Below are 26,637 nucleotides of genomic sequence, written 5' to 3'. Positions count from 1 at the left end.
TTGCCATTCACTCTTAGCGCCGAATATGTAGCCAAATGGAATAGAAGCGATATTATGAATACAACTGTCATCAAAGTATAATAAATGTTAGTATTTTGAATCAAGCAAGAAACAAAAGAGCACAAATTTTTGCCGTTTTTCTTGGTCCTCAAGGCGCAGGTACGTTGCAAATAAATAAATTAATTAATAAATGTCCAGTGCGCGTACTTAGTGTGAACTTGCGAGAGTAATTTTGTCACGTTCTAGCCAGTTCGACATTGCAACTGTTCAAGCCTTGAAGCCTTATATCGAACTTGATTCGTGGAATCACCATTAGGCAGTCAAGCTTCATTTTGTTGCGCATCTGTTTTTTACTTAGCTAAAAGAGGGGAAGACACTCTCAGCATCAGAGTTAGAAGCAGAGAATGACAAAATTTTGTGCCCTATTGAGCCAGGTGTGGAAAAGGGCATTCGCTAGTGCGATCAAGTTCATGGTGATTGTTTGCAGTAGCCGCATTTCTGACTCCAACTCGATGGCGGCACATACAAAATATGCAGCGGCAGCTTCAGTATGTCTTCATGGCTCCTTCGCGTTTTTTTTTTTGCCATCAGGATTAATTGCATGCAGCCTGCGCATTGAAAACGAGGCGTTTGGAAACCGCTGCAGGAGTTGTGTCGCCATTTGCTTCAATTGCTGGAAGCAGCGCTCTATCACGGCTCCTCCTTGGTCTAGATAAATATGGCACCTTCTTTTGAGTCGCCCCAAGCGCGCACGTGAGCTCCCTAGCTACCCTATAGCAACGACCCTGCCGGTGGGATGCTGCTATTTTAAACCATGACTAGTAAATGCGCCAGAAGAAAAGCTCAAAGTATCCACGCAGCCAACCTGAACTTTTCATCGACAGACAGGTTTGAAATTTTGCTCAAAGTAGCCACCAACGGCAACCCTGGTGGTACATCACGTGACCACGTTTGGGTAAATTATTTAAACACACAGTGTGTTTAAATATACTACGATATTAAGATTGAGCTGCGCGCAAGTACCCTCATCTCATGTACAGCCTTTGTCAAAATAAAAGAGGCCAAAGGAGTTCGCTGTGTAGTGGGGCTCCAGTGCACAGCCTTAGAAGCGAACACCCGTGGGCGCCACAGTGTGGTATAACGAGGCACACAGCGAGGCGCAGAAAGGACCTAAACTGGGCCCCGGTTTCTAATCTTTTGATAACGAGTGTGCATACTTTCCTAGAAATATCCAGGTACGAGTGTACTCGCAAAGAAGGCAGTCTGCTGGAGCAACGTCCCCTGGTTTTCCAGCCTCTATTGTCTTTCGTGTCCTCGCGGCCGCCGAGTGACGAATTAGGCATATCTCACACCACCGTGCTTGAAATCTACACTTCCTTGCAATCCCTCCGACGATAATTTGTACTCTTCTCTGCAATATATGCCGAACATTGTTTCTCGTAGAGGAACAATTAATGGGGCTTTTCAACACTAACTAATCTCATGCGCATTACTTACAGTGTAGTGCAAAACTGAGGCGAATTTCGGTTCTACTTGCAAAACAAATGCTCACAATATATTACGAATAGAATTTCCGTTTTCCTCTCGCCGTCATCAGCATTAACCTGGTTGAGTCCACTGCTGGATAAAGACTCCTGCCAATGACATTTTTCTCAAAGGGAAGCCAACATTTCAGCTGCTAGAGGCGTGGAAGGCGCACTCTTAAGATTCCGCAGTGGAAAAGGTAGCCCTCCCCGACAAAAGAACCTAAAATTTCTGCAAGGGTATACTGATGCACCTGCAGTTGACTGAATGACCTTGATTTTTTGTTGATTTATTGTACGTGCTTGACAATCTATGCGTAATTTAATCGTTCTGAAAAGTCCGGGTGTTAGCTTGATTTGCCACTGTATTTTTGAAAGGGTACGTACTTGCGAAGAAGACCGGACACAACAAAGAAACACAAATGACTTGTACAGGGTACCGTTTTAAAAAATGAACCAACTCGCCCTAACAAGAGTATTACTTGAACACTATATTTGTAAAAGAATAGTATTATCAAAAATATCTGAGAGCTTTTACAGTGAACTTCTGCAGTGCGCAGCCTAGCTACGACTAAGCAATGAAACTTGATAACCTTTACGCAACTATTTCGTTGCCGGGGCGTGACAGTATTAAGAATGCACTAATTAGATTAGTGAGCGACTAAGTATTCGTTACAGGAACCGCATAATTACTGACAGCACTATTGTTCGCAGGTGCGCCTGTTCACAGCATAGGCAGCCAAGGAAGATGAAGACCCTACAGAGGCCAACTAAGAAACGATGAAAAAGAGAAACCCTCGAGCGCCCAGTTGGACTAGAACGTATCTTCGCGTCCAGGCTCGCTGAAACTTCACCGAGCAGCAGCCACGGCAAGTGTTTTCCTCGTTCCTTCTTTTTTTTTCTTTTTCACGCAACTATGCGACATTCCTGAAGAGAAGCAACACAGGCGTCGCGCTTTGTTAACTGCGCCTTACAGACCCGAGACCCAAGACGCTTCGCCTGTCAGCCGCCGTCACGTGACTACCGCTTTGTCTCCTGCACCGGATTCGGCCACCAATTGTGAGGTCCACAATGAACGACACAAAAAACGAACCTCGAAGTAGACCTAAGCTGGAGCTCAGTCCACGCCGCCACCACCCCACCGATAGGCCCTTGCATTCCAAGGCAGCAGCTGGGTGGACGTCGACGCGTGCCGAATCAAGTCCGTATTTCCCCAGTGCGCCGCACTCGCGGCAAATGTGGCGAGATCCGAGGGCAGACGGAGAGGCGTGCCCTTCAGGGCACCTGCGTCGTCTTCCCAGTCCAGGGAGCGAACGGCGTCATTCGTTTCAGAGCACAATACTCGGGGATGGTGGCAGCGACCGCCGGAGACTATATTCTGTCGAGTACGACGAGTTGTGCCTGGAATCTTACGACTACCGTCCTGGTCGCCGTGGGGATCCTGAGCGGTTTGCTACTTTCTCGGACCGTTCACGTCGTCCTCTTAGCCCTCCTTTCCACCCAGATCCTGAACGACCCCTTGGATGTGAAGTCCGGTCAAGACCGTCCTTCGGTCCTCCAAGGCCTCGCCCTGAAGAGGAACCATTCGGCATTCCTAAAGACATGAGAGACCGGCCTTTTGGCACTCAGATCCCACACGCCGGCCGGTCCCGTTTTGGCATGGAAACAGAACTGGAAGGCCCACCGGGGAAGCCAAGCATGCGGCGAGGCGATGGCGATCGAGGCCACCCGTACCCATTCGATCACCGCGGGACACCGCCAAATGTCGGTAGCTGGCGTCCACGGCCTCCCGGTTTCGAACACGCCCGCAGCATTGCTGAAGATCCAGTTGATTCTCTTCCGTTTCGTGGAGCCTGGCGCGAACCTTGGCACCCAAGTCGACATGGCCCCAATCGGGAAGACTTCCGAGACACCGGTGAAAAGCGTTCGCCGCCTCCGCTTTTCCGACAAAGACCAGAGGGCTGCATGGATTTGCATCTCCGCCCTGCCGATTCAAGTGAGCATCTAGACTGGGACCGTAAGCAGCGAGCTACGTCCAACTACTGTGAACAGCCGGTCCCCCGCAGGGGTTACGATCATTGGGATTCACATCCGGAAGAGCCCCAAGAGCGTCGTCAAGAGCGCCCGGGTGTCCCATACTACGATGAACGCCCACCTAGCTTTTCTGGTCTCGGAGCAAGTCCCTTCCATCCGGGGCACTTGGAAGGCAACAGCCGAGGAAGGCCTGCTTCTGCTGATCAGGATCCGCTGCCTGGAACGAGTGGCCCAAGAGAGCCGTATATTCCTCGAAATGTGTCTCGGAGCAGTAGCCATGGCTTGCATTCAGGCTCAGCTTACGAAGAACGAGAGCTGCCTGACAGGCACGGAACACGTCCTGATCTGTTGAAGATCGAAAAGAGAGGGGACGCAGACCACGTTGCAACCCCCGGTCGCCAGGAACGATCAGCTATTTGTTATCCTGTTTTGCCGAATATCCAGAAAAGCCATAAAGGAGAAGAACCTGTCAAGCCTGAGCGCCGAGAACTACCTGATAATTCTGATGGCCGTGGACGGCCAAATGAAGGGAATAGTCGTGAAGCAGACCCACCGTATTCCGGCGCTCATGAAAGAGCCGTTGATGCCGGTGGTTGCCCATGGCCAAAGCTCCCAGCAACCGGTGAAGATCGAGCTGTCAAGTCCGATCGCCTCCAAGAACCGATCAACACAGAATGTAAAGCACAACTGCCTGTAGGGTTTAGTGGAATCCACGCAGGCATCCAAGGCCTTCCAGCTACTTCAATTCCCCACGCGCAGCTGCCCAGCCCCAACATAGCAGAGAGAGCGCCATTTGGTTCGATCATCACGCAACAAGCCAGAAGTGCGAGCCGTACTGAATCAGGTTCCTGCCAGCAGCTACCTATATCCGTTCAGCAACAGCAGCAGGCTTTGCCTGTGCAAGAATTGCGGCCTCCTGCGCCAACGGATCATACATGGCAGCGTACTCAAAGCCTCTCCTTCGCAGGAAGCATCCCTCAGTTGCCGACTCAGCCTGGGCCTCAGAAACCTCGCCCGGCATGTCTGGACAATGTTGACCGGCCTCTCAGCGTGATGGAGGCAAGTGGCTTTAAAGGAGAGAAGCCGCCGTCTATCCCCAGTGAGGGTAAACTTCAGCCGCCTCCTAGCCCTCCATGGCTGCGTGGGTGCAAAGAACAACCGGGTTACGAAGAGGTACCTCCATGTTTCCAAAAAGTGCCGCAAGCAGATAAACCTGGGGGACCTAGGTATCAAATAAGTTCCGTACACAACGATGAGAAGCCCTCTGTTACTCCTACAGGCCAGCAGCCACCACCAATCACTTCGAAAGTCTCCCGTGACCCCCGAAAACAATTCGGACGAGACTACCCTCACAGTGGACGGCAATCCCCGAGCTCTGACAGCCTGCCCAGAGCCATTTCACTGCCTACCGTTTCCTCACTTCCTCAACAGCCCTCCTCAAGACCGCTACCAGTATGTGCAGCTCCTCAGCACATGACAGCCACTTCTATCAACATGCCACATCTCGATATCAGTGCGGCCACTCCTCTTAAAAACCAAGAGCCTCGCCCACTGACCACAGCATACCCTAAGGTGCGTTTCTCATTGCCTCCGCCCCTTTTGGCTCAAGCGCAAGCGCGTTTTCCTGCTCCTGCGAACCAGGAAGGGTCCCGCACTTGCGCACCCCATGCTTTGGTGAGCCACACTAAGCCAGTTACTTCTTTGGATGCCAATCAACCGACAATCTCTCCTACAATTCAGAGCAAACCTGGAGATCAGCCGTCGGCAAAGACGCGAAGCCTAGAGCCACCTCCCGGCATACCGAGCTTTCTCACTGGATCACTACAGGGTCCAGGCGTTGCAACAAGCTTCCCGCAGCCACCTTTCAGTCCAAGCTATTTGCAAGGGCAACAAGCTGCCACTGCAGAAAGCCAGAAACAAGGTTCACCTCCTCCTGCTGGTCAAGTGCAAATGACAAGTGCACTACCTGCCCCAAAACTTGGCGGTAACGTTGGAAAGCTGAAACTAGGGAATTCGAAATCGCCAAACGAGATGTACGACCCTAATGTGCCGACTCCTACCGATGCCGTTGAGTTGGCTAGCACGGATGCACAGAACATTAACTCGAAAGTTGATTTGCGGGACCTCGATGCAGGCTGCACAGGACTAAACGTGTCAAGCGACAAAGCTATTACCGGCGTTGGACCCAATGCACTCCCATTGAAAAAGCTTGAGAGCCAGCCAGCCCCTACGACTGTTAATCAAGCTGATTTGTCAAATAAAAATGTAATTCAAAGCCAAAACACCGGGCCACAGAACAGGAAACCCGGGCTCAATAGACTGCAGCCGCTAATCATGAAGCACCCAGCTAATCAGAAGAAGAAAGCTGCTGAGTCGAAGAATCTGGAAGCTGAACCAAAAAAGCGGGAAGCTACGATAGGAAGCGAGGGTCCTTTAAGCAAATGTGGTCCGGGTACTCCTGATCCCTCGAAGCCGTCGAACGGTACCAATGAGGACCCTTTGAAGTGCCGTGGTTATGGCTTAGAGAACTCTGAAGAGGGCTTGGGCAGCCAGGCACCCTCAGTGACGAACCAGAAGTCAACGTCGGTAGTAAAACAAGAGACGCTGAAGACTGAAGAAATTGCCGAGAACAGCGAGAAAACTTTGGCGCCTCGCGAATGCAAAGTGATTACCGATAAAGAGGCATCTTCAGGCAGTGAGCCCGCGTTGAACGACCAGGAGGTGTCATCCTCCACACCTGAATGTTCTAAGGAAGGAATTCCGTTTGCCGAAGACAAAACAGCAGACGCCAGCAAGGAGCCGAGCGCCAATTCTACGGACACAGTAGGCGATGGGGACAACTGCGACAAAGAAAGAGACCTCACATCAGAGAGTAGCACATCCACCACCAAACGTGACGTCAGCTCGGACTCTGAAGAATCAGAGGACTCATACTCAAGGAAGAGTTCTAAGTCAAGGCGCCCGCGAGGAACCAAACGTGAAGTCAGCTCGGACTCTGAGGAATCAGAGCACTCAAACTCAAAGAAGAGTACTAAGTCAAGGAGCGCTTCTCCCAAAAGGCGATCTGCGAGGGCAAGCCGCACGTACGCCAGCAGCGACGAAGACGGCCAATATAGTGACACAAGAAGCAGCGGTGCTTACCGTCCAGGACCCGCCACCGAAGGCCAAATATTCGGTATTCCCGTCGTCTTCAAGGCTATCAGCCCTCCCCACAGCTTCTGGCACATTCGCGGCGAACGAATCACGCGTGACCTTGATGAAATCATCGGCGACAACGTCGTCAACCAGAAGCTTAACCGAGCGGGCTTCCTTTGCGTCAACGTGGCGACGACGGCGGACGCTGTAAAGCTGCTCAGCCTCAAGAGGCTAGGCGGCGCCAAAGTGGAGGCGGTCATACCCAGCATGTACCTGCGGCACGAGGCCAAGATTCGGGGCGTGCCGCACCACTACACGAACGAGCAGCTCACCGAGCGCTTCTCGGACGCGGGCGTGGTGCGCGCGAGGCGTCAGTTCACGTTCAAGCGGCTGTACGACGGCTCTGTCGAGGAGTGCCCGCGCAGCAGCGTTATCCTCACGTTCAAACCGGACGCCACGATGCCCAGCGTGCTCGAGCTGGGTTCCGACCGCTTCACAGTGGAAGAATACATCGAGGCGCCGTTCCAGTGCTTCAAGTGCCTGCGGTTCGGCCATACGGCGAACGAATGTGTGTCGGTGAGCCGTTGCAAGAACTGCGGTGCCCGTTATTGCGTGGAAAACTGCGCGCGCAGGCAGCCGTTGTGTGCCAACTGCTTCGGTCCGCACCCCGCTACCTACGCCGGTTGTCCCAGGAGGCGGGAAGTGGCTTTCGCTAGCCTGTGGAAGTCGGCCTTCACCCTGAGCGCGCTGTGAACAGTGTGGTTGCAGCTGTTAGGCAGTGGCGCGTTTGCTGCTGTTGGACACAATGTTTACAGTTTGTACACTGTGCAGTTATCGTGTCAGGCCCTGCAGAACTCACGCTGGCGACTGAAATCTTGTGTTTCCTGTTGTTTTTCTTTAGAGTAACGGCCCCAGTGCGAGGCACCTAACACCGTCCTGAGTGATGTGTACCGTTAGATCTCTTGAACCCACAGTGCACAGGTTAACTGAGGCTTTCACGTCATAGCACTGGCTTGCGATTTGATCACCTCTGTGCTCCCCGTGTTTGCAGTAGTGATGTTGAGATTTTCGTCACTGTGATTTCGGGAAATGGCTGTTCAAACGGTTTCTTTAGTTTCTCTACTTCAGTGCCTCATGTGTTGAGTAACGAAGTCTGTCCTGTTGAATAAATTTTCACTCATGTCTGTCACTGCCTCAGACTTGGACAAGAATCATGGACACCACTGAGACAGTACAATTTTCAAGTGCCTCATTGTTGATATTTGTCAGTTATTGCAATAAGGCATGAAAGCAGTACCACGCTCTCTTTATATATTATATATATATCACGAGGCAAGTTGACACCTGCCAGCGACCACGAAGGACAACTGAGCGTCCATGCACGAAACCTGGTAAGTCCATTCCAGTGATAACGTACGCACTCAAGCCAAGTATAATGGGTGGAGTTTGAACTACTACCGATTGAGCAAAAATTTACAATTCACAGGTAAAATGGGTATGTTCTGCCATCTAAAATATGCAATATAATACCCAAATGGCTGCTTCTATTTCACGTTGCTAGGTGTCGCTTCCTTTTTATGAGTTGTACCTCCTGTGTGTTCTTGTGGATCTTGCGTGCGATTCTTGTTTTTCATTAACTTCGCGCAGTCTGAGAGCGCTTGGTGTGTCCACTTAATCTGTTGTCTAGCTGACTTTATTTCAGATTTTTTTGCTTTTTCAATAATGTTTAGAAATAAACAGCAACGCAGAAACTATGGCATGTGTGACCATACAGAATCGGTACTAGCGGGCTGTGCGGGCCTCTAAAAAAAAACTGGACGGAAAGCGTGTCGAAAGGACTGATGGAAGCTTAAGCATCTATTCGATTTCATTTAGTGGTGTTCGGGAGGGGAGTGGGGCGGGGAGAGTGTCTCAAGTTTTAAAAATTGAAATATTTTTTTTTTGCCGCACGTTTTCCGCCGTGGCCATTCATGCCAGTATACGCACTGGTTCGGTGTTTTGTGTCTGCGCTGTATGTTTAAATTTGCCTTATTTTATGACCTCTGCTACTCTGTTCTAGTGATTTCTGTAGAAACCCCTACTTTTTATTCATCACGAGCAATTCTCGGCTGCCCCCATTTGTTGAATTAAAGAAAAATGTCAGCCATGTCATCGGTCATACCACGTGTATAATTATATGAACGCAGTCGCCGACTGGGCTCTTGTACATATTTAATTGCATGCTAACACCACAGTTTAGACGCCAGTATTTTTGGTGTCATCGCCATGAATGGCAGTATTACTTTTGAAAAGGAAGTAAATTACTTTAATGGATTACTCTTTTAACCGCGCAAAAGAAAGTAAATATTACCAACTGCTGATAAAAAATGGATGACATTACATTCCGATTACTCCCGAAATGCATGCAATTATTTTAAAACTATTTTCCATATTGCATGCATGTAACCTGTGTCTTGCGGTACCCTTCTCGAATAAAAATACAAGAGACAAAGCAAACAGAGTAAAAGAAACCGAAAATTTTCTCGCCAGTCGCGACGCGCGCATTTTTTTCTCTCCCCGCCTAAATTCGCCCCATGCAGCCAGCTATACCTCCATCCCGCTTCTTTCCTCAAGCACTGCTCATTACAAAGATAATACAACGCGAACGAAACACACGAACCAAAACATGGCCAAGCTGTCGCCATATTCATTGCCCTAAAGCAGAAACCAGCTGTGAATCAACGCCTTTTTTCTCTCTCCCTCGTCCCTCCCTCTGCCCTGAAGACTTTTGCCTCCTACGGCGCCTTTAAATGAACATCTGTCCCTACCTACACTATTTACATCGCCTACACCCAACAATTTACGAAGACAAATATCCATATAGTGCGGCGTCACCCCGACCCCAACACATATCACATACATCCTCAAAAACCCCACCATCTAAAGCTGCGTAATGCGGCCATGGGAGGCGAAGCTGACCAGCGCACGCCTGGACGACCAGGCAACGCTCCTCATCGACAGAAGGTCGGCAGAAGCCTCCGGAGCACTGGACTGAAGGACTGAAGCCACCATCCTCTTCTGTTAACGTTTACTCTCACTCACTCACTCACTCACCTCATTCACTCACTCACTCACCTCATTCACTCACTGACTCACTCACCTTAGTAGAAATATGACTGAGGCCAACCAGGTTAATTTTCGAGAAACACGACGTTTCGGGACCTGCTCGGTCCCTTCTTCACGGTGTGACTATGGGCGAGGCGCAGATAGGCTTTTTAAGCCCTCGTGTTGAATACCTCCGGGTCAATGGCCGCAAACCATGGATGTTTTGCGGCCATCGTTTGCGGCCATTGACCCGGAGGTATTCAACACGAGGGCTTAAAAAGCCAAGCTGCGCCTCGCCCGTAGTCACACCGTGAAGAAGGGACCGAGCCGGTCCCGAAACGTCAGGTTTTTTTTTTTTCAAAAATTAACGTGGTTGGCGTCAGTCATCTTTCTACTAAATTGATTTCCCAACCAGACAGACTTCTGTCAAATGTTTTCTTTTGACTCACTCACTCACTCACCCCATTCACTCACTCACTCCTGGAGCTGTCACCGCCGTTTAAAGCCTGCGGAGCAGATTATTTAATTACTTTGCCAGTCCGAGAAATCGACCCCTGCAGCCCGCGTCCGAGAATGTTGCCGTCATGCGCACTTACCTATTCCCGCGCGTCCTGTGGCGACGAGGGTAACCCAGCGCCACGGTACCCTCGGCCGCTTTAACCGCGGGAATGCCTCTGAATGCACTCCTGGCTGGTTTTGCACTTCGACGCCCGTGATCTGCCTCTTCGTCGCCACAATCACAGCCTTACCGCTTGCTGCTGAGAGGGCGCTCGCGACATGTGTACTTCTGAGCCCCGCCTGCCTCTCGTATGCGTGCAGGCAGCAAACCGACAACCGAAAACACCGGCGCTATCGAACTCACGGTGCTACTCGACTCTTTTATACTGGCCGACGCCTTAAAGGGGCCGTGAAACTTTTTTTGAAGATTGCCGATGAATATATTCAATGCGCATTAGCTCACTCTTCAAACCCGGGGAACGAGGCAGCCCACGACAAAGCTCAAGGATCTATCGTCCGAGCTGTGGATAACTCGGACGCCGGAATGACAAGAGACGGCCTTAATGCCTAATGCGAGATCACTCAGCGTTACAGGCTAAAAAGGCTAATCTTCCTACCTCCGCATGAAAACCTAACTAAACAACAGGAGTTACTGTGGAGACAACTCCAATTTAAAACTGTCCCTAAGCACGCCGTTCTAAGCCATGTGTGCCCGGATAGATTTAAACCGGACTGCAGCAGATGCGGCGGCAAAGCCACCGTAGGCACACACCTTCCGGGACTGTCCGACAGATCCCCAACCAATATCGCTTCGGAGGGTACCGCAACAGAGCCTCGATGGGTGGCCTAGCTGCTCAGCTCAGACCTTTAAACAGAAGTATATATACAAGTCGTGACAAGAGGTCGCCTCCAGTCTCCACTGACGGCCACCTAGCAGAGTCAACTAAGCCACTTGTAACTCAAGCCGATAATAAAAGTTTTTTAATCCAAATCAATGCGTAAAACGAATGGCTTTGAGTATTCACACTAATTAGATGTTCCTAGAACGAAACCAGTGATTTATTCTTAATCTCTAAACACCTCGAAAAAAAAATTGCACACTTGAAGGTATAACAACTAGAGGCACCCTTCTCATATCCGTATTTTATTTATTTTTTTTAGGCAGGGCTGATTACGTTAGCACCGTTAACGCAGTTATTGCAACCATTCAGCCATCGAAGATCCACCGGTGCAAAGGTGCTGCAGTTCTTTCGGGGTGCAAAAGTATTTGAGGGGGTCCGAATGCTCTTAAACTTTTTGACCAACTTTTCAGTTGTTCAATCAGGCGTGCGTTTAACATGATATGAGCTTATCATGTCTTTCATTAAATTACAAATGTAGCTTTGATGCGCAGCTACGACTACGATTTGCGCCACCCATGTCCAACATGACTGGACAAACATTTTGAATATTGGAAAACTCGTAAGGTATTGTTGTGGAAACATTGAAGGTAACGGTCCATTCTTCCGATGTGTAGCAAGATCTTTTATTGTATTTCCATCGCTCGCATCCAGCAGTTAAGACTGCCATAGAAAACCAATGGGGAACGCTTTTGACTATAGACAAAACGGTAATCGCAAAAAAATGCAAGCCTGCCGGCTGAATATCTCCGAGTAAATTTATTGTTATAGTTAAATCTCACAATATATGAAAAAATTGCGTTCATAAACTGTTTCCTGTTCAAGAATGCTTGCGTCCAGAATTGTGGGGTATGTAATGTGATACTAACTGAATTATTTTAGCTAACTGCTCAGCATCACCGACCCCAAATGGGGACTCGCTCAAAAAGCTATATAAACTTGGAGAAAGTATGCGAGTCATAGCAAGTAAGTATTGCGCCCAGCCTGTTGTCTTTCGTGTTGAACTCTGTCACCTCAGTAGCTTTGTATGAATCATTCCAGGGGCGCTTATACCTGTTTGTGTTCCGCTGGCACAAATCGTGCCGCATGCCATCATTGTGTGACTGCGCGAGCGTGTTTGCTGATGGTTTGCCTCATTTAGCAAACTTTTTCTTTTTCGAATATATAGTTTTTTTACATCACGCCATAGGCAGCATGCTGGCACTATAAATGTAACTCCACCGCAAACAGGTTCAGGCACTCCGTGAAAGACACATCTGGGTATCAAAATTATAGTTGTGAATGCGTTAATTCTAGTGCAAATTTCTACAGGTCGTCGGCAGCTTTGTAAGGGATGTTCAGCTTCCCTGCAAGGATGCACGCAAAAAAGAAAGAAAAATTGACTAGCATCTTTAATAACGCTCAAAGCCCATAAGACTGCAAAGCAATCGGAAAAAGGGGCGCAAATGTAATTATCACGCCACCACTGTACGGGCCTGGTCGACAACCATATTTTGCACATTTTTGCGACAGGGGTGAATGGTAGACAATTAAGCGATTTCGGCGACGGGCTTAAGGCAAGGAATTGCGGCCACAGCAGGAGAACGAATTGTGTGTCGACGCGTGACGTATTCATACGCGTGGCGCAGGTCAAGCCTGTTTTTTGTCCAACTTGCTAGAGTGTATGTGTTGAGGTGAAGAGGAGGAGAGTCATTTTATGAAGCTAGTTCGAAATTGTCGTTCTGGGGCGACAAGTGATGAAATGCTTATCACTCGTAAATATCGTTCCGTAGTCCCTTAACTGTTCCAGGCATTCCTTGCGTCGTTCCTGCTTTTTTTTTTAGGCATCCTACCTGGCTTTGCAGAAACAAAAAAGGCAGCGATGCTTGTCACTAAAAGTAATTTCCAAAGTAATTCTTTACATTGGTGCGAAATTACTGCCCCAAATAATTAATTACATTAGTAAATTACTGTAGCAGGAAAGCAATTCAAATCATTACATTACAAATTACTGCGAAAAGTAATTAAATCACTGTAATTTCATGGCAGTCGTTTAATTACTGCCATGTGGTGAAGCTGTCCGTGACACTGTCTTCGAAAGCATACGCCTCGTGATCGTCAAGTGCACGGTCTAAATAATTTTTAAAAAGCGACTTAAAAATATATGTATTCTTCATGGCGCGAAAAATGCCATTTTGATTAATGCTACTTCATTACGTTTTTTATTGCAAGGATATAGTCACAAACTACAACATGAAGTTAGCAAAATAATAATTTTGCCTATTCACTTGTCTGATATGTGCGCTAATCTAATAGATGGCTCTAAGTTACAAAGCCGTTGCTTTTGGTCACGTGCTGTTTCGATATAGAAGATTCATTGCAATACACACACATGGCTTGATCCTTTCAGTAAGCAACCATGTTCTGGTTGTATATAGCTTGCTCTCTTGCTTTCGTGCACTTTTTTATTCGATACCTTGAAAAGAAAAATTCGCATTTGGAACTATGAGGAAGAGATGCAAGAAGTGTAGCTTGAACATCGACACCAAATGTACAAAAAGCCGACGGATTTCGCTTCAACGTAGTAACGGCGCCTGTGCCATATCCGCCCGAATGAAGAAAAAAAAAGGCGTGAGGATAGTGACTCACCAATGTAGACCTCCTGCGCTACCGAGAGGGCGCCGTGAAAACGGTTCTAGACAGCGCCGTCTATGTTTCTGCTGAGTACCACAGAGCCCCGGCGTCTGCGCCCGAACGCGCACTACCGATACAGACCTTTCGGCTCTGTGCGGCATAAAATGGAAGAAATTTAAGGCGCTGAAGCTGTTTTCAGTCTGCACGCAGTGAAAAGAGGAAAATAATGGTAGGTTAAGTACGAGAGGCTAACGAAAAGAGTTCAGCTTAGGTTAAGGACAACGCAGCGAGCCATGGAAAGAAAAATGATAGGTGTAACGTTAAGAGATCGGAAGCGGGCAGAGTGGGTGAGGGAACAAACACGGGTTAATGACATCCTAGTCGAAATCAAGAGAAAGAAATGGGCTTGGGCAGGGCATGTAATGCGAAGGCAAGATAACCGCTGGTCCTTAAGGGTAACGGAGTGGGTTCCAAGAGAAAGTAAGCGTAGCAGGGGGCGGCAGAAGGTTAGGTGGGCGGATGAGATTAAGAAGTTTGCAGGCAAAGGGTGGATGCAGCTGGCAAAGGATAGGGTTAATTGGAGAGACATGGGAGAGGCCTTTGCCCTGCAGTGGGTGTAGTAAGGCTGATGATGATGATGATGAAGTACGCAGACAACGTACAAAAAATCGGCGGCGAAGTTTCAGTGCCCTGTCAGAGAAATCAAGAAGAGTTAACTGACGGGCTAGTTGGTTTTCGGCCATTGTATATTCGTGCTTCGTCTTGTTCGCTCCTCGCTTTTGTCTGCTGTGTGTACTGCTCTAAATGCGATTAATATAATACCAGAAAATGTCACTTGAAAAGGAGCTGCACGAAAACGTTTCGCGGAAGTAGGTTCAGGCGTGTCAACATGCTTCCATTTAATACTACTTCCACCGAGATAGAACGGCCAGTGCGCCCAGCGTACGACCCCTACTGGCGGGCCTGCTGTGTGCTGCTTGACAGCACGACTCTCGTGTTACGTTTCCGGTGCACTCGTCTTTCCTGACTACACGCCGTTAAGCGATCCTCTACACGTGCGGTGTTCAGAAATATAAAGTGGAATTGTGCTTTTTGTGACTGAAAAGCGACGCACAGAACTCATCTGAGCATGTTGCAGCGCCCGAATCGCTCCGCGCAGCGCCATCTCGAGCCCTCTTCGCTAGACTGCAGTTTCGAGCGAAAACGCGTGAACCTCAAACTGCTGCTCAAATGCTTAATGCTGCTCTTTAATTAATGTCATGCTTCAAGCCCTGAAGCCTGCGCTTTTAGATTAGCGAAAGAATTCGCATCAAATTCATCCATTTTTAGATATTTACCGCGCACTGACACCACGAGCAGATTAAGGCCGATTCTGTATTTCGGGCCTCTATAAAAGTGGTATACCGTCTCGGTTAAGTGTGGAATCATCAACGCGGCAAATTTAATCTTATGCTGTTTCGCCTTGCTCAGTTATTACTGACAGCGATATATCGATCTGTTGCATAAATCCCTAATCTTATTTTTCTTGCCGCTGTGGTTCTTCGTGCCACGATATACCGAGTGGCCTCCGGGTCAATCTGTCGTACTGCTGGAGTTGAACTCGCGTTGGGCGCTTGCTCTTCACCACATCTGCGCATGCGCGGGTACGGCGGGGCAGGCGGCGGGACGGAAACGACGCTTTTCTTCAACCCGTGCATCGAAGTGTCCACATACAGCGTACCCACCCGTCATGCCATTTCGTGCAAGTTTGAAGGTAAACGGCATAACAAAACGCAACACAGCTGCGAAGGTGGCAATATTTCCGAGATCGAGGGCTGCTTGTCCTGATCGACCTCGCCGATTCCTTCGGCTTGCAACGTCTCGCCGCAAGGCACGAGGAGCGTCCGTTTCAGTTATCTCCATACACAGCCCTCACGGAGGGTGTACACACCCCCATGTTTTTCTGAAGGCACCCCCTTAATTCGGAACGTTCTTTTTTTTTAATACATGACGGGGATTTTCGCCATCTTTGTCATAAAGCGTTGTAGCCATGAGCGTTGCTATCCAACGCGACACAACGACACAAATAAAAGAATTGCAATGACAACCGCTTCTCTGTCATTTACACCCCGCCCTCTTAGTTTAATTTCCTAGGGAAGCCCCTGGTCCGTTTGCGAAAAGTGATACGTCCGGAGTCGTTCTGCACTGACAAAGTGTCCGAAAAAAGCTCCAGTCAACGCAGAAAATCGGCGAAATAAGCGCTGCAGTATAGACAGAGCTTGCTTAGTGCGACCGAGCTTCTTTTTTTTTTCTTTCCTGCACAAGGTGGCGCTACTGTAAGTTGCGAACTAGAGCCTGTTCAAAACTCCAGCCCAAGAGGCCCATGAGGCCCGATTAACACGAAAGGGAAAAACGGGCGTGTTGACAATCTTCGGTGCACACACGTTTAAGATGACGAGGTGGCTAAAATTACCGTTCTCACTCGTGTCTAACGCGCCTTTTATAACAAAAATTAACAGTGGTTTACCTTTGGCTAAACTGAGGGAGAAGTGGCAGCTTCACGATGGTTTAGCCTGGCAAAGTCTTGTTATGCTATGCTTTGCTCGTTTCTTTGGTCTTTGCCAAGCTAAAGGAGGCCGTGAAAGCCACATTTCTACTTCGTTCTATAGGCGTGCCGGCGCTCTTCCCGTTATGTACGCGGTTAATGAGGGCGCGATGTCACGCCCTATCACGTAAACGCCGCGTTTCGGCTCCTCGGCGAGCCAAGGATCGATCAAATGGCCGATTTTGGTTGACCTTGACTTGACCTCGACCTTCGCAATGATTTGACTTATAAACTGAAGGCTTGACCTTGGCTGAGCCTTCAAGGTGATGTGAAGTATACACAGCGATCTCAGCCCGTTACCTGTAGTATAGTGAACCTACCGCTTTAAAAATTCAGCCTTAAAGCGGATGCGCATTATATATAGCAAGTCGAAGCAACTAAATGATAAAGAGTAACGGCCGCTCCCGCACCACTACTGTATCGCGGGTGGATGCGCATTACAGTTGCCGCCAAACGGAAACCAGGGGTCATAGTTTGTGCCCCGCCGCGGTGGCTCAGTGGTTAGGGCGCTCGACTACTGATCCGGAGCTCCCGGGTTCGAACCCGACCGCGGCGGCTGCGTTTTTATGGAGGAAAAACGCTAAGGCGCCCGTGTGCTGTGCGATGTCAGTGCACGTTAAAGATCCCTAGGTGGTCGAAATTATTCCGGAGCCCTCCACTACGGCACCTATTCTTCCTTTCTTCTTTCACTCCCTCCTTTATCCCTTCCCTTACGGCGCGGTTCAGGTGTCCAAAGATATATGAGACAGATACTGCGCCATTTCCTTTCCCCAAAAAACCAATTATTATTATTATTATAGTTTGTAACGCTTCATTTCACCACGGCCGGACTGGAGAGGCGACGGCACGCCGCCGCCGCTGGAGTGCGGACATATCACAACACTCGTGACGTCATATGTGATGAAAGCAACAGGGGATGACGGAAGCAAAAGAACCAGTCACAGGCATGACCGGTCTGGACACGGCGCTGCGGTCGCGCAGCCACTGCGCCACAGTTTCTTTTCTCAAGCGGAAGTAGAGGGAACAAGCTCGTCAGGATATATGACGAACGCCTACTCGTGCTCCGTCATACGTCGGCCCCCCAGAGCTGCAAGGGAGTTCGGCGGGTTTATTTAAGTAAAATATTCGTAGCAATACTCAGGCAGCAGCTGTGTTCGTCCTTCTGTCCACTCGGTCCTAGCCCGTTATACTTTGTGGAAACGGGTAGGGACACTTTATTTTCTTTCTTTTTATCTGCCCACACTAATTTAATATGTCCACTCGGCAGTCGCAACAGCGACACATGTGTGAGCCAATTAAGCACACAGCAAGGAGTAAACTTTTGAATTCTGACACTCACTACCACCACCTCTTTTAACGCCTTATGGTCCCGCTGTTGCATGCTGGTTCTCACTGCAACCTGGAGCTTGTGAAGTGCACGGAAGTTGTGCTTGTCCTCAGTACGTTTACTGCATAGCGTGTGATAGTAAGAAGACAAGGATGTCTTCAACATTCAGATGTTATCACAGCAGCACACTTTTATCCCATTACAGAATAATTTGTCTGTTGCATCCGTTTAGGTATCAGTGGAACACAAATACATCAGAAAATCTAAGCGCAAACTGAAAACGGTGCTTCCGCGTAGCATACTTTCGCATAATGAATACTACCAAATTATTGAATAAGCCATTCAACATGTTTTCATCTTTCTCTCATAGGCATCTTTCGTATTCAGTGTGTTTTTACAAGCGTCGACGGGGAGTTCGACGAGTATCAGCTTGGTAGGAAAATAAATGTGAAAACTTGTTGCGCTTTTGAGTGTTTTCCATCAGTCGAGTGACCCGGAACATTTCTTGAAGCAGTTTTCAATTCTCAAGCAAGCCTTACACATCCCAAAGTCTGAGGTACTGTTACGCAACACATTTGAGATCCACCACGAAGCCATTTGTTCAACCGCGTACCCTTTCTACAAAATGAGTGGTTGAAATGGCTTTAAAATGATGTCATTCAATTTCTAGAGTGATTCCAAGTGCTATTATGTCATGTCTCACATGCATGTAGCTCTCGCCTTACTGAGTCGGCACTTTCTACTGCTATAATGTCCACTAGCGAAACTGCCTGGTCAGTGACACTACTAATGGACGGAGCGAGCAACAAAGTGTATCATGTCAGAGCAGTTTCTCTGGTAATAAATTCTTTGCTCACCACCTTCAGCGTCTGGAATCTTGACCTCCTGAACCAAGTGATCTTGCTTCTGATGTGAAGCACATGCAGTGCGAACAGCAACTGAAACAGCTGCAAAAATCCTGATTAGTACGCATAACGTACTCCTGGCAACAAATTGTCAGCAGCTTTAAAAAGAAGCTTACACTAATGCGAAGAAAACTCGGAAAGGAAGCCTATCGCCGTTTCAGTTCGCTAGTTAACGCAGAAGGTACTTTCTGAGCTGCTTACGCTGCAGGCAGCAGAAGCATGCGCGTCACGATGCAAGAACCGAACCCGGTTCAGCCCGGCGCTGTGCGCGAGGTAGAAGCAGGGCCACACATGCAGCACAAAGTTCTTCACGCGCACATAAGGGTTATTTCACATGCATGCGAACGAGCGGCGTGGTGAAAAAAAAATGGCAGTGGCTTAGCTCGGTTATGCCAGGGTATACGTACCGAAAGCTAAGGCGTAGCTTGGTTAGCCTTGGTTAATCTTGATTGCAAGTCCAGGCTAGTGTGGTTGTCTGGCTAGTTGTCGTCACGTGGTTCGTCATGTTGTTGGTCACGTGACCAGCCACGTGTGGTTGGTCACGTGGTGCGGTGCAACCACGGTGGGAATGCGGACACGGCGAAATTGCGAGTTCGTAGTCAATGTAGCTTTCGCTACAAAATTTCTACCTTGTTGGAACCCCGTAGCACTCCCGGCTCAAGCCGCTGCTGCCGCTTGAAAAAGGTTCTTGCGCCGCAGCGGCAGCAATCGCGAGCGTTTTCGCTTGCACGTGGAACAGGCTTAAAAAACTCTAATACGAGTCCTACCATGTGTGTAAGTTCTGTAAATGCTTTGTCTACACGACACATTTCCAGTTAGCTCAGGCTACCGTGTGTCACGTGCAGCAGTACGAAAACCAACTAGGCATGTAAACTTACTTTCTGCCACAGGAGAAGTGTTTCCTTGAATTATGGACAGCAGAATGTGTTGGGCCTCTCCCGAGTCCATGGCAGAGAACAGTTGCTAGTGCTAAAGGGCCGAAGCGCGGAGCAGCGGAAACACAGGCGCACAAGGCAAAATCGCCAACTCCAGCAGCCGTATTTCCGACGCACGTGGTAAAAGCAGGCCGACGGTCACGTTGTAACTAGCCAGCACGCGGTGAATGGCGGGAAAACAAGCTTGGTCACGTGGCTTTCTGCTCTTGAAGTGCAGTGATTGTTCCAGTGGCGTGACAGGTGCTCCCTCACTCGGCGTGCTACTGTACTTGCTCATTTCTGCTCCCGTCCGGCCGCTGGAATGCGCCATAAGTGACATCATGGGCTTGCTACTGCCACGACCAGACCAGCGTGACGTCATCGCGTACAACCTACGTTATCTGAAGCAACGATGAATGGCTAGTGATGAAATTAAACCGAAACGACGCGAATCCTCTGAAAATACGGCGCCAGACTGGACACAGCCCTATTAGGCGCGCTCCGGCGTCATCTTGACAAGGGCGTCACAGATAACCAGGCTGCATATTGTGGCAACCTGGTTGTTGTCCCCGGCGGCATGATATTCATGCTACAACCTTTGGTTTTCTGCCTGAGCAACCGAGTGGAACAACTCTATAGGGACAGTTGTTAAGGGCACGTTTCCCGGATTTGCGGTGTAAGCTATTGTGTTAGCTTAACAAGCCACGCTTCTTGGTCAGCATGATGTGACGTCACGCATGACGTCACGGCAACTCCACGACACTGCTGAGTGGTCCTAGCAGAGTGACTTCACGAGTGATAGCATAGTCATGTCGCATGCACTTAGCCATAGAAGAAGGCGACTAATGATGACTGGTAATACACAGTGGTAGTCGTCCTGAGGGTCTTTTTTTTCCTACAGCTCAGCGGGGAGTGAAATCATGTGCAGCATATATTTACGTCGAGCAACAGCCTCAAGAGTACATCGCTGGATTAGGCGAAACCATGGTCGGTTGAGGCATGGGGCACTCTGTACAATCTGCCATCGTACGGCGAGGTTTCAAGAAGTGTGCATAGCACGGAGAACTTGCTGTGGAGCGAGGGCAAGTAAAAAGAACCATTTGAGAGCGACCAGAGTAAATACAGATTCAGAAAGCGACGTTGCTTCAGGCTTTTTCACACATTTTTTTTTACATCTTCAATTTTCACAAACATGAAATCGAGTGCGCATTATAATCGGGCAATTAATGTAATCGGCCTCCCTCTACCATCGCCTGACTCTTGAGACACTTTGATATTTTTTAGGAATCGAAAATCTATCAGTGAAACTATTATACGCGTTCATTGACTGCGTAACGAATGATTGCTAGGAGGCTTTTATAATGCATGGCTGCAGCGCTAACCAGAATTTAAGGAATGCAGAGGTCGTTGTGACGAATAAGTGTACATTAATTGCAGCACTAAAACATGTGCTTAAATGAGAAAAGACAGGCTCCGTGGTACAGTCAGTAATGCCCTGGCCTTTGCATGGAGACGTCGATTCAAAGTCGTATACGTATCGGTCATGCTTATCGTGCGGACATGGCTCTCTGCTAGCAGAGCCAGTTCCATGGTTTCTAACTGCTGGCTAGTGCAATACTGTTTGTCTAGTCGAGATGCGCGGTTTGCTGAACCCGTGGTACAGTCAGTAATGCCCTGGCCTTTGCATGGAGACGTCGATTCAAAGTCGTATACGTATCGGTCATGCTTATCGTGCGGGCATGGCTCTCTGCTAGCAGAGCCAGTTGCATGGCTTCTAACTGCTGGCTAGTGCTATATTGTTTGTCTAGTCGAGATGCGTGGCTTGCTGAACGCAAGTTGTCGCTTTTTTTCTTTTTATCTATTTTTGCGTTGAATTCTTTGTTGTTGTTTTTTTGTAAAGTGTTCATGTACTGCCCAGTCCAGCATAAGGACTTTGTACAAAGGCTGGCAATGTTTATAGAAACAAAAATAAACATCGAAAACCGCGTTGGCGGCCCTACCCCTGCTGGCCGGCTTCCATTTCTGTACGATTTGTTTACCTACTGATTAAATTTTGTTGGGCGAGACTTTGCGAGTACTTATTAGTTAGGCCACTTTGTGAGTGCTTCAACTGACGGATGACGGTGGTTATGACGACGCGGAAGCTCAGTAGCTGCCTTAAATACCGTGAGTCTTCGGGGTGAGTGAACTTTTCTTATCTAATTACGCATAGCCCACTCAGCGACTTTATATGCACGCCGACCACACCTTAGTGAAGAAGTAGCTGGGGAAGCAAACTACGCTGGGCTCGTTCGGCGAGAGCGCCATCTGACCGTAAACGTCTAATTGCTTCCCATAGAACGCTTATCAACGCGTTGCTGGGTGGTTGGATGAAAGATACGGTCGCCCCTCTTGAAACGGGATGGTGGGAGTGGGGCCACCATGTTCGGCTTTTTTTTATTTTTATTTAACTGTGTTCTAAATTGGTCTTAAAATTTGCCATTTTCTTTAAATACGTTTTCAGTCCTACACTTCTAACCTTATGTCACCTGTCTGCTTTTAAGCCACCAATCTTCCAATCGCTTTTTGCTAATTTCCACCGCAGATTATTTACATCCCCATTGTAATTTCTAAACCCCAGGGCCTCAGGGTGACTGTGCCTGCATCGATGTCCGGATGGCTACCATCAGATTCGAGAATAAGATGTTTAATACATGGGCGCATTAGCCCCCTAACGAACACGCTATTTTTTTCGAAAATGCTACAAAATTGGTCAGCTAGATTAAAGGCAGATACTTGCGTGACCTTTGAAACGAGGTGGTGACCACGATGGTCGGCTTTTTTTCCTGCTTTAATGGTGTTGTCTATAAATTCGCCATTGTTTTAATTCTAATTTTAAATCTTGCACTTGTAACCGTACGTCACCTTCCTGCTTTTGAGCCACCTATCTTCTAATCGCTTTTTGCTGACTTGTACCGCAGATTCATTCACATGACCCTTGTCACCCCTAAGGCCCCAGGGAGAGTGACTGTGCCTGCATCGACATCCGGATGGATACCGCCACATTTTAGTTTAAGATGTGCAATTGTTTCAGCAGATTTACCACACCATACACGGGTGTCATTCCTGGTTACATTTCTTTTTGTAGCTTCGTGTTTTGAGACACCTTTATCTAGCTTCAAAGAGTAGGGCGCACTGCCTCTTGAGTTATCATAGAAGGATTCCATCCTGGTCTGCCTTTCCCAATATTGATACAGTTCTACGCTATGCTTTTTTTTCATTGAACTAATCCAGTTTTTACCTTACGCATTGTTTACCTCTCGCTTAGAGCTCTTTATTTCTCCGTCCTCGTGTCCAGCATAGCGACTGGTTTATTTCCTAGCTCTTTTCCGCCACTCTGAGCCAACGCTGTTTCTGTATAATTATTTAAATACCTCAGTTGCCCACCTGTTATTGTCCAATTGCCTCAGACGTTTTACTTGTATTTTACTCTGAGCTTCCTGTGCTTCGAATGACGCCCAGCCCACATCCCTCTGTACTGCCTCCTTTGTGTTGTTGCCGTGGGCACATTACGCATGAACAATTCACCGAGGGATAGTAACGTTTTCGCAATCCCACGCGTAAGCAGTCTTAGGTGTCTGAACCGAATTTTTATTTCTTTTTTTTCATTTTGTACTTGTTTATCTCTACGTATTTTTCTACCTTCTTTCCTGCTTTTCGTCCTTTTTCATGACATTTATTTATTTTTCCATTTCTTCATATTTTATTTTTCATACTACTGAAATATTAATTCTTTTATTATGGCCACATGGTTGAAATATTCGAATATTTTATCCTTGTCTTGGAATAATTTTGAAACATATATTCGCTTCAAATATTCATGTTTCCAAAGACCGTTGCTGCTTCTTCACTAATGTTTTATTTTGTAAATGAGATATGATGCGGGAGCACTCCCAAACCAGCCTCCACCCCACTCCTCCCCTTGCTGAACTTTTTTTTCCGTCGGTTGATAAAGGAAAAAAGAGAGTCGTCATCAACTACCTAAAAAAATATTGCTTGCCGCGGTAGAATAGCGAGGCGGAACCAGTCTCCCTCGGGCTTTCTTATAGCAGCAAAGCATTTGCCTTCACTCCTGTAGGTAATAAGCGCCACTTAAAAAAAAATCGCGCAGACGATTAGAAATCTGTGCCGTAGGCATTGCAACGAACTTTATAATTTGCGTTACAGTCTCTATTTCAGTTTTGCGGGGGGAACAAAGCGCTAGATTTTCTTGCGCTGCAGGGCTTGGAACAACTTTTTTTTTCGTTTCCAATCTACTATGCATCGTTTTTTCTCTACAGCTAATAATTCGGCTTTGGCCCTAGCCACCAGACTGCCAAATTACAAGTTCAGCAGTTAACTTCAGTGAACTAGCTCGCTAATTAAATGGTTTTCAAAATATTGACTCCTACTAGGCCTTGCACTTTGCCCTGAGCAAGATTTTGCGCCTACTTCAACGAATTTTTAAGAGTGTTCGCTTAGACATCCGGTATATGTATATATGAAAGAAGCGCATAGTGGTTCTGCGCAATAGAATAAAGCATTCACTGCGCAGCAGTTGCTCAAACCCACAATAAATTCTGCGCCCGGTGCTGTAGCCTGTTCAGATTTAAGAGCTTTCATTGTTCTCCCATCCTCGTGAAAAGCAGCGTTCTCAAAATAAGCGCTCCGGCTGCTCGTGCTTACGCAGAAACTGCGCCGCTAACGAGCGCTCTATAGTAGCGCAGGAATTCCACACATTCGCCCATCTTCCGCCTATTCAAAGCGACCGTGAGTGCTCCTTCGAGTGAGTGTTCGAGTACCAGTACCCACTTCTGTGTTTTGAGCGAAGTCTGAACGTCAGCCACCAGCACTGGTATTTCGTCCCTCTGTTGTCTCTACCAAGGCGCTGGGTGCAATTTGAAGCAACGATCACCGCCTCCAACTGGATGTCGACTGAAACCGTTCCGAACCAGCCAGCGTCGCTGGATGTTGGCCCAAAGTTCGAGGAAATCTCAATGGAGTTTGAAAGTGACGGCGCCGAGGGTAAGAGGGGTGTAGAAGCGAAGAGGCGGAACGAAGCGTCTACTTCATTGCCTACGACGAAAAAAGACCGCGCGATTGAAGCACTCTGCTCGAATGAAGCGCCAGGAACAGGCCATTATAAGCCATTATCAAACTCTTGCACACAGTCTGGAATGGCCGCCTGGAGTTCATCTGATGAGGTAGCATCTATCAAAAGTATGGACACTGAAGCAAAGCTCTGCTTTATGAAGCCCCGCCAGGTGTCGCAATCCACGTATTTGATCACCGACAAAAGCAGTGACCTCACTTCGCTCCGTGTCGATAAGCGACATCGGACATCCACATCGCCGTCGACACCCTTGGATACAGCGACTTTGAATGATTCTGCTGCGCCTGGAGAGAAAGGTGTTGCGGCTGGTCAGGGCGCCCACAGCACTGTCTCGGACAAGAGTGAACAGGGGGACTCGTCCATACGGGCTCAACCCACCACGAGTGGAAATTTGGAGAGCAAGCGAGAGCCCACAGAGATGCGTACGGTTCTTCTCGACGGAACCGTGCTGAGGTTCACGACGGCAGAGGGAGACATTGCCTGGTCAGCGGCGCTCGGCAATTCCCTCCGAACTCGCACCACTCCCGGAGCGGGACCGGCGTTCATCACACCGCTTCCCAACGGCCAATTCTACAACATCGATCCAGCAGGGGGAAGTAACACGACGCAAGCAATCTACCGGAAGCGAGACACACGCGGAGTGCCCGTCATCTTCAACACCACGCTCACACAGGTGTCCTTCTGGGACGTAAACCCAAACCACTTCGCCCGCGACCTGCGCGCCGTCGCCGGCGACGAGATCGTGAGCCACCGCATGACAAACGCCGGCGCTCTCGTGCTCTACGTCAAGAGCGGAGAGATGGCCCAGCAGCTCCTCAAGCTGACCACCGTCGCCGGAGTGCCCGTCACCGTGCACGTACCACGCGACTACTCCAAGAACCTCGGCAAGATCCGAACCGTGCCTTTCCACTACACCGAAACCACAATGGTCTCCGTGCTGGCCCGCTACGGCGTGGTAGCGGCACGTCGCCAGGTGAGGAACTTTCGCAAGAGTGATGGCTCCAACGAGCGCATCACTCAGAGCACGGTGATACTGACCTTCCGCGACGACCAGCAGCTGCCGGCTCACGTGCGCCTAGGTTTCCTCAAGTTTCCCGTGGAGCCCTACGTCGAGGCGCCCGTCCAGTGCCGGAACTGCCAGGGATTCTGGCACATGTCCCATGCCTGCCACAAAGAGATACGCTGCCGCACGTGCGCCGGACCGCACCACCACAGCGCCTGTCCGTGCAGGGAGCGGCCGCGGTGCGCAAACTGCCGCGGTCCGCACACGGCCATTCACTTCCGGTGCCCGGTGAGGCAGGAGGCGTGCCGCAAGAAGAGGTTCAATCTCGCTCTTCAGTGAGCTTTGCTGGTACTTCAATAAAATTAGGAAAAACCTGACTGAGATTGCGGAGTCTGTTTGCAAGACCACCTTTTAGTTATATGGTCGAAAGCTGGACGAGTCAAGTAGGAGACGTAGGAAACAACAGCAGAGACGCGGAACGACAGAGACGCGGAAATGACACTCGAGGTGAGTATTTGTTGCGTATTACGTTCCCTATCCGCGCGGTTTTCTTATGCACTCATAACCTCCACACCTTTCATGTTACTGAGTCGCAGCCGCGACGTTCATATTCCGATAGAGACGAAAGGGTAAAACATTTAGTGCAGTGGGAGGTCAGGGCGCATCTGTGCACGATAAAGAATCCCAACTGGCCTAAATTAATCTGAATCCCTCCTGAGCGCCGCCTCTTATTGCACATGAGCATCTCTGAGGCGTTAAATCACGCATACGTACCACGTACCACTTCCACCATTAGTATCGTGTAGTGTATACGCCACGCACCTCAAGGGAGGGCGCCTGTGTTGTCACTAGATTCACTGGAACAAATTTACTTGTCACGCCTCTGTCTTTTGTGCCGTTTTCTTCACTTTACTTCATGCACCAGCTAGCCTGCCAAAAAGCCCTATTGGTTCTGTTTTGTTATGTTAATGTAAGTGCCGCAAGAAC

General features: G+C 48.7%; 2 protein-coding genes across 5 annotated transcripts in view; both read left to right on the top strand.

Moving 5' to 3' along the window:
• The window catches only part of LOC144108858 (uncharacterized), a 42,158-nt gene that overhangs the window by 9,168 nt on the left and 6,353 nt on the right, over positions 1-26,637 (top strand). For 3 of the 4 annotated variants that reach the window (XR_013309526.1, XR_013309528.1, XR_013309527.1), the window contains exons 2-4: positions 2,238-2,392; positions 7,891-8,083; positions 20,418-20,503. The gene's annotated coding sequence lies outside the window, so the exon portion shown is untranslated. Of the gene's footprint in view, positions 1-2,237; positions 2,393-7,890; positions 8,084-11,653; positions 11,764-20,417; positions 20,504-26,637 lie in introns of those variants that run through there. The other variant, XR_013309529.1, reaches the window with a different exon arrangement.
• LOC144108857 (uncharacterized) lies at positions 2,400-7,884 on the top strand. The gene has a single exon (XM_077642079.1). It carries the CDS (start codon positions 2,595-2,597, stop codon positions 7,443-7,445), a length of 4,851 nt encoding a protein of 1,616 aa, XP_077498205.1. The 5' UTR covers positions 2,400-2,594; the 3' UTR covers positions 7,446-7,884.

Source organism: Amblyomma americanum, chromosome 10, assembly GCF_052857255.1.
Source record: "Amblyomma americanum isolate KBUSLIRL-KWMA chromosome 10, ASM5285725v1, whole genome shotgun sequence".
Classification (NCBI taxonomy): Eukaryota; Metazoa; Arthropoda; class Arachnida; order Ixodida; family Ixodidae; genus Amblyomma; species Amblyomma americanum.
The sequence above is the reverse complement of the archived record's forward strand: the minus strand, read 5'-3'. Positions and strand labels throughout refer to the sequence as shown.

Bases quoted from the DNA above. Each gene is read 5' to 3' on its own strand.
- LOC144108857 (XM_077642079.1), top strand. From the start codon at position 2,595: ATGAACGACACAAAAAACGAACCTCGAAGTAGACCTAAGCTGGAGCTC.